Consider the following 6,857-nt stretch of genomic DNA (forward strand, 5'->3'; position numbering starts at 1 on the left):
CCCAGCTAAACCTCAAACTTTGGTGATGGTAAAAAATAAAGTTGCAGTTTTCTTGAAATACTATTACGACATAAGTTCTGCAGAAATGTCTGATCTATTCCCTGCTTCCTTTGTTCCAGTTCGTTTGACTTGGTCTAGTAGTCGCCAAGGAATTCTTTGTTTTGATACATCATTTCCTATTCCAGTAGCTTATTTTCAAGAACTGCAGGCTTGTGGAAATCTTGATTGATGGCTTTTTTTTTCTACAAAATTAAGGTCAATAGGCAGCTCCTATCTTTGCAATAGCAGTGTCAGAAATTTCATGAAAACTATTGAATAATTCCACTCGCCATCTTTCGAAGCTTATAACTCCTCGAAAAATGTCATTCAAGCCCTAATTTTTTTTTCAATTAAAGGAGCAAGGACCAAGGTTTCATTAAAAAAAAAAAAAAAAAAAAAAAAAAGTTTTTTTTTTTTAAAAAGGTTTTAAACTTCGGACTTTACAGATAAATTTCTAAAAAACATTACTTTTTTTTGTTTTAAATTTGAATATATTATTTATTGATCTTTTATCTTCAATTTGTGATATATAAAACTTTGGTACATAAATTATTTACTTTTTAATAGACATTTGAAAATGGGGGGATTTAAAAAAAAAAAAAAAAACGTTTGTCTAAAATATTATATTCGGTTTATTGGAAAGAGGATAAAATTTCACATTGACCCTGAAAATATCGTAAAAATTGAATCAATAGAAAAATTGATAGATTTTTTTATACAACTTTAATAGTTTATTTTGGTAGTATAATCCATAAAGAAAATAAACAACCCACTTTTAAAAGAGAAATTACGAGTTTTTTTAATATTTTATTTGCAGTTTCGTGTTAGGAGTGTCAAAAATTCCTACAAAAATTCTGATACACCTATCTTTGCAATAATCATATTTCGTTCTTATTAGATCCTTACATCAAATTGCTTCACACATTGTCTGGAGCAATTTCCACTTAAAAAATAAATAAGGGGGAGAGGATCCAATTTTGTAGAGATCTATTATTATAATTTTTTCAGTGTTTCTTCCTTAGAACGAAAATCAAAACATTGAATTGCAAGTAAAACCAATGGTATCTAATTCATTGTCATGTCACAGTAATGAACATATCCAAAAATTACAACAAAAAAAAAAAAATAAGGTACAAAAATTAAAATAGTTTTCGAAAATTTGAGTTTTGCTTTAAAAAAACAAAGGGGGGGATGTAGACTCGTAACAAGGGAAGTAATTTCCTGAAACCCTAACCCAATTTAGCAAAATTCAATTTTCGCAAATTGTCTTCGAAAACGGTTTTAACCAGCACATTTTCATACTTGTGTATTGCCTAACTATCGTGATGTTGCAAAGTTTTACGCATTTATACCTAACCCTAGGTGACCTAACAACGGTTTCTATGACCATGACTTAATGAAGAACAAAAATAATTTTCTACCATATCGTTTTTCGTAATTTTTGGATAAGTTCATTACAGCGACATGACAATTGAGTAGGTATCATTGGGTTTTACTCGAGATACAATATTTCGATTTTCGCTCCGATAACGAAGAAGCACCGTTTCTTTTTATTTTTTCTATCTGATAGTATACCGAGTGTCGCCATGTTTGTTAAACTACAGCAGCACAAAAGCGCTTACCGTTCTGACGTTTTCTGATCGCTTCGAAACGTCAAGCGTCGTTTTAGTGAGCGTTTTGGGCTGCCGTAGTTCAACACACAAACATGGCGGCACTCGAAAATATATCCCTAATAACTACTTGTTTGTTATCGAAATACAAGGATTCCAACAATTTACGGCGCCAAAAAGTCTAAAAATGATGCTTGTGCACTTATTGCACCGCGATAAGTTTTTAATATGGTATTTTCAAATTAAATTAAAATTTTACGATTTTTTTTTTTTTAGGCGAGAAAGTAAACTGTACTTATTATATAGAATCACATGGAAATGTATTGTATTACTACATTGACCTATTCTGTACTAGTAAAGAAACGTTACACATAACACCCTTCACCATGCTAAGAATGGTTTTCGGTGCTTATTGCGCTATTTTTTTTTTTAATAGTATTTTTAAGTTTAAAATTAAAGTTTTACGAAATCTTTTATATTAAATTGTTAAGTGAAAGTTGAGAATAATTAGACCCCCCTCCCATCCATGTTAAGAATGGCTTTCTAAATAACGTTATTATTCCAGCCCAGAACAATATGTGCATAAAGTACCCTAAAAATAAACAAGCACTTGGGCCTTATGCAGAGAAGTTACTGTGCTATTTTTTAATAGTATTTAAGTTTACTTTAATTAAATTTATTGTTAGATGAAAGTACAGAATAGTTACAACACACCCTCATGTTAAGGATGGCTTTCTAAATAACATTTCAGCATGGTACTGGTGCTGCTTAAGTACCAAACACTTTTTTCGTGGAAATTTCATTCGCATTTTTCACGAAAACTTTGTTTTTAGTTTCGTTTTTAAATAGAAATTTCGCGGGGGAAATTCCCACGTTGTTTTGAAGAATCAATTTGCAGAAATTTTTTTTTCTTTAATTAGAATTAAAGTTTAAAAGCTAAACTTTAATATATTTCATGAGGATTTTCAAGTTAAATTCAATTTTTATAGCAACTTGTTAAACAAAAGTGTAGAATAGTTAACAAACCCACCTCCCATAAGAAGCGTTATATTCAGTATGGTGCATAAATTACACAAGTACCTTTTTGGAAAAAAAATAATAAAATGTCACTTTTTTCGGAGGAGCTCCAGCTCCATCTTACCAATTTTAAATTACCATCCATATATAACTTTGCCCTTGCGGGGAGGAAAATAGGTAAGAGTTTCCAGAAGGAACCATTATTCTTAAAATAATGGAAATAAATAAAAATGATAATTATCTTAAAGTTCCGTCTCCCTGTGTTTACAAAGGTTTTCTGCAGAGCTGCAAAATGAAACTTTTTCAAATTTTAAAATAAAAAAATTTTTTAAAATAAAATAAAAAGGTATGTTTTACAATTCACAGATTCGAACAAGTGGCCAAAAATCAAATGTTAGAAATTACTCTACCTAGCGGAAGAAGTTTTTAATGGTTTTATAATCACTTTAAAACGTTTGTTCGTGTCGAAAAAACAGCGCCGAGGGTTAGATGAAAAGAAAAATGGCCGAGAATTTGGCAACTAAATATTTAAAATTTTGAAAATGACTTAAAAAAAAAAAACAAAAAAAAAACAACAACAACAACAACAACAAATCGCCATTTCGTTTATCTTAAAGTTAAACCTCCCCGTGTTTACAAAACATTTCTGCGGAGCTCTCGGTTATTTTTATTTTTTCCAAATAAAATTGATAACCCACGGTAACATATTGGATGGGTTTCTAGCAGAGTTCGATTTTTAATATATATCAGGCTGATCAGCCTATGTCACGGTAACACATTATGTAGATTTCTAACAGTATTTTGTATATTTTAGTTTTAACCCATTTTACCAAACTTAACGTATTCAACTAAGAGCTCGCCGCCATTTGTCTTTTTCAAAAATATCGATAAACACTATGATTTTCAAACGGATTGTTTTTAAAAAAACTTTTCCAGATAGGTAGAAGAGTAACTTTTCTTGCCTTTGATAACATTTGTTATATATTTGTTTTTTGACAACTTTTTCGGCACTTGTACAGTTTAGTCAAACAGTCAAACACATTAAAAAAAATGAAAATATCGAAAAACGGTTATTTTGTACGTATCCGTTTTGGACTGAAGATCTTCGAGAGAGAGAAAAAAAAAAAAAAAAAAAAAAAAAAACTTGGGTTTGTATTACTGTACATACATTCGAAAAAGTTGTCAAAAAACAAATATATAACAAATAAATGTTATCAAAGGCAAGATAAGTTACTTTTCTGCCAAACTGGATATATTTTTTGTGTTTTTATTCAATGTAACATTTATTCAGCTCGAAAAACATACAGTGTTTACCGATGTATTCGAAAATTCAAGATCGCGTCTCGTTTCACACCCTCGTTAACACGGTAAGTTTGGGAAAAGGTGTTATAAATAAAAAACTATGCAAAATACTATTAAAAACCCGCCGAATATATGTCAACCTATGTCACGGTAACATATATTGAGCGAGTTTTTAACAGTATTTCATCCGGTTTTTAATTTATAACATCTTTTCCCACACTTACCGTGTTAAAGAGAGAATAAGACGCCATCTTGAATTTTCCAATACATACATCGGTAAACACTGTATGGTTTTCGAGCTGAATAAACGTGTTACATTGAATAAAAACACAAAAAATATATCCAGTTTGGTAGAAAAGTAACTTCTCTTGCCTTTGATAACATTTATTTGTTATATATTTGTTTTTTGACAACTTTTTCGAATCTATGTGTACAGTAATACAAACCCAAAAAGTTTCATTTAATTTGATCGAGTTTTTTTTTTTTTTAACAGCGGAAGAACGTTTTTATGAGAGCGCTTTGAAGGCAGATATTTTGGAATTTTTGTTTGGAGTTTAGGAACGCCACGGGAGATAACTCCAGTTAAAGCGCCGACACTCCCCTCCATCTTTATTACTAGCTTTTCTTCCAAAAAATCGAACCTTTTGCTCGATATCATAACAAATGGGTTTTTTTCGCTGTAAAAAAATAAAAAAATAAAAATAAAAATTAAAAAAAAACAACCTTGGTTTGTTTTACTGTACACAGATTCCAAAAAGTTGTCACAAAACAAATGTTATCAAAGGCAAGATAAGTTACTTTTCTACCAAACTGGATATATTTTTTGTGTTTTTATTCAATGTAACATGTTTATTCAACTCGAAAACCATACAGTGTTTACCGATGTATTGGAAAATTCAAAATGGCGCCCGACTCTTTAACACGGTAAGTTTGGGAAAAGGTGTTATAAATAATAAACTAGACAAAATACTGTTAAAAAAAACAAAACAAAAAAAACACCCCGAATATATGTCAGCCAATGCCACGATAACATAAGCGAATTTCTAACAGTATTTTGTCTAGTTTATTTATAACACCTTTTCCCAAACTTACCGTGTTAAAGAGTCGGGCGCCATTTTGAATTTTCCAATACATCGGTAAACACTGTATGCTTTTCGAGCTGAATAAACATGTTAAATTGAATAAAAACACGAAAATTATATCCAGTTTGGTAGAAAAGTAACTTATCTTGCTTTTGATAACATTTGTTATATATTTGTTTTTTGACAACTTTTTCGAATCTGTGTGTACAGTAATACAAACCCAAAACTTGAAATTAAGTGAAGTTTTTTTTTTTCAGAGAACTTCATTCCATAACGGATACGTACAATTTAAACTTTTCGATATTTTCATGTCTTGACTAAACTGTATAAGTACCAAAACATTTCCAGATAGGTAGAAGAGTAACTTTTCTTGCCTTTGATAACATTTTTTATATATATATTTTTTTTTTTTTTTTGACAACTTTTTTCGAATCTATGTATATAGTAAAACAAACCCTAATATATATATTTTTAATGTATATCTTACCAAGGCAAAAAGGTTAGTGTAGCAATCCTCGAGAGAGCAACCGTTCCCCGACGGATTAGGGTGACTCATGGTCACTCCATCTCAGGCTTCAAGTCTGGAGGGGCAGAATTAAAAGAAAACACACGGCTTTCTTTTTCTGGTCGCAGTTGTACTCTGGTTTTGTTTGTTTTTTCTTTTGGTGGGGAGAAGTTTCAGTTGGTATTCCTCCTGGTCGGATCCAAATACTTAAAAAATAACACTTATCTATATGTATATATTAAATATATATCCACACACATAAGCGTAGACATGTGGGCGAAATCGATTCTTGGTTTCGTTTTCCTGTTTTAGATTACAAACCGTTTTTTTTTTTTTTCTTAAGCCAAAAATGTCGACTAGCTTTCCAATTTCCGGTTTGTATATATATATATATATATATTTTAATACTTTGGTTAATTGTTCTTCGAGAACTAAATATGCATGACAGATAAATATACGACAAGATATTGGTGATCTTTGATGAAGAGGACGTTGATAATAAAACCTGACAATAAATATAGTTACGAATATTTACACAATGTAGTTTTTATATACATTTGTGTTCCAAAGTGGAAGTGTGTAGAAAAATTAAGGGGTTATATATATACATTTTTTTTTTTTTTACCTAAAGTAAACAAGAAAGCAGTAACTTCAATTTTTGATGAGTAATGTTTTTTTTTTGTTTATTTTTCAGTGTTGAAAATAATGATCATGTGTTTGTTTTTATTTTTTTTGTTTACATTATTGTAAGTAATTAAATTCTTTTAAAAATATTTTTGGGCTTTTTTCTCAAACTTATTTTTATCCTTTCAGAAATTTTTCTTTCTATTGAAGAACTCCGACTTTTTTTTTTTTTTTTTTTTGAATTTGTTAATTTTATAGCTTTGAAAAAATAACTTAATTTAAATATTTCATCTCCATAAATATATAAACAATATCTATATAGATATATATTTTAAGACATATACTTTTAAAATGTTATTTTTTTTCTTCTTTTCTTCATCAATCCTTTCTTTCACGAGTCCCGTTTTTTTCATCCTTTGTACATTTTTGGTAATTTTTAAAATCCATGATTTTCCGAGGTTTCCAAATTTTGGGATTTCCGGATATTTGGAACCTTTTAGTTTCGTATTTTTTTCCAAAACTGAAAATGTGATGACTTTAAATAAGAAAGAAATTTTGAAAAAAAAAAAAAAAAAAAGTTGCCAAAAAAATCTTTGTGTGTTATTAATAAATTCGTTAAAGCTGTTTAGTTTAATATTTTAAAAGAAAAAGACGATCGGACCGTGTAGAAAAAAGAAA

At 29.5% G+C, this 6,857-nt stretch overlaps 1 protein-coding gene across 1 annotated transcript in view; it reads right to left on the reverse strand.

The window, feature by feature from the left end:
* The window catches only part of LOC145269490 (mediator of RNA polymerase II transcription subunit 13-like), a 292,786-nt gene extending 286,942 nt beyond the window's left edge, over positions 1–5,844 (reverse strand). Inside the window, exon 1 of the mRNA XM_080125217.1 lies at positions 5,538–5,844. Coding sequence (XP_079981343.1) covers positions 5,538–5,606 — 69 coding nt within the window. The 5' untranslated portion in view covers positions 5,607–5,844. The remainder of the gene's footprint in view (positions 1–5,537) is intronic.
* Positions 5,845–6,857: the final 1,013 nt, after the last annotated feature.

This window comes from Euprymna scolopes, chromosome 45 (genome assembly GCF_053919585.1).
Source record: "Euprymna scolopes isolate OS-2025 chromosome 45, ASM5391958v1, whole genome shotgun sequence".
Lineage (NCBI taxonomy): Eukaryota > Metazoa > Mollusca > Cephalopoda > Sepiida > Sepiolidae > Euprymna > Euprymna scolopes.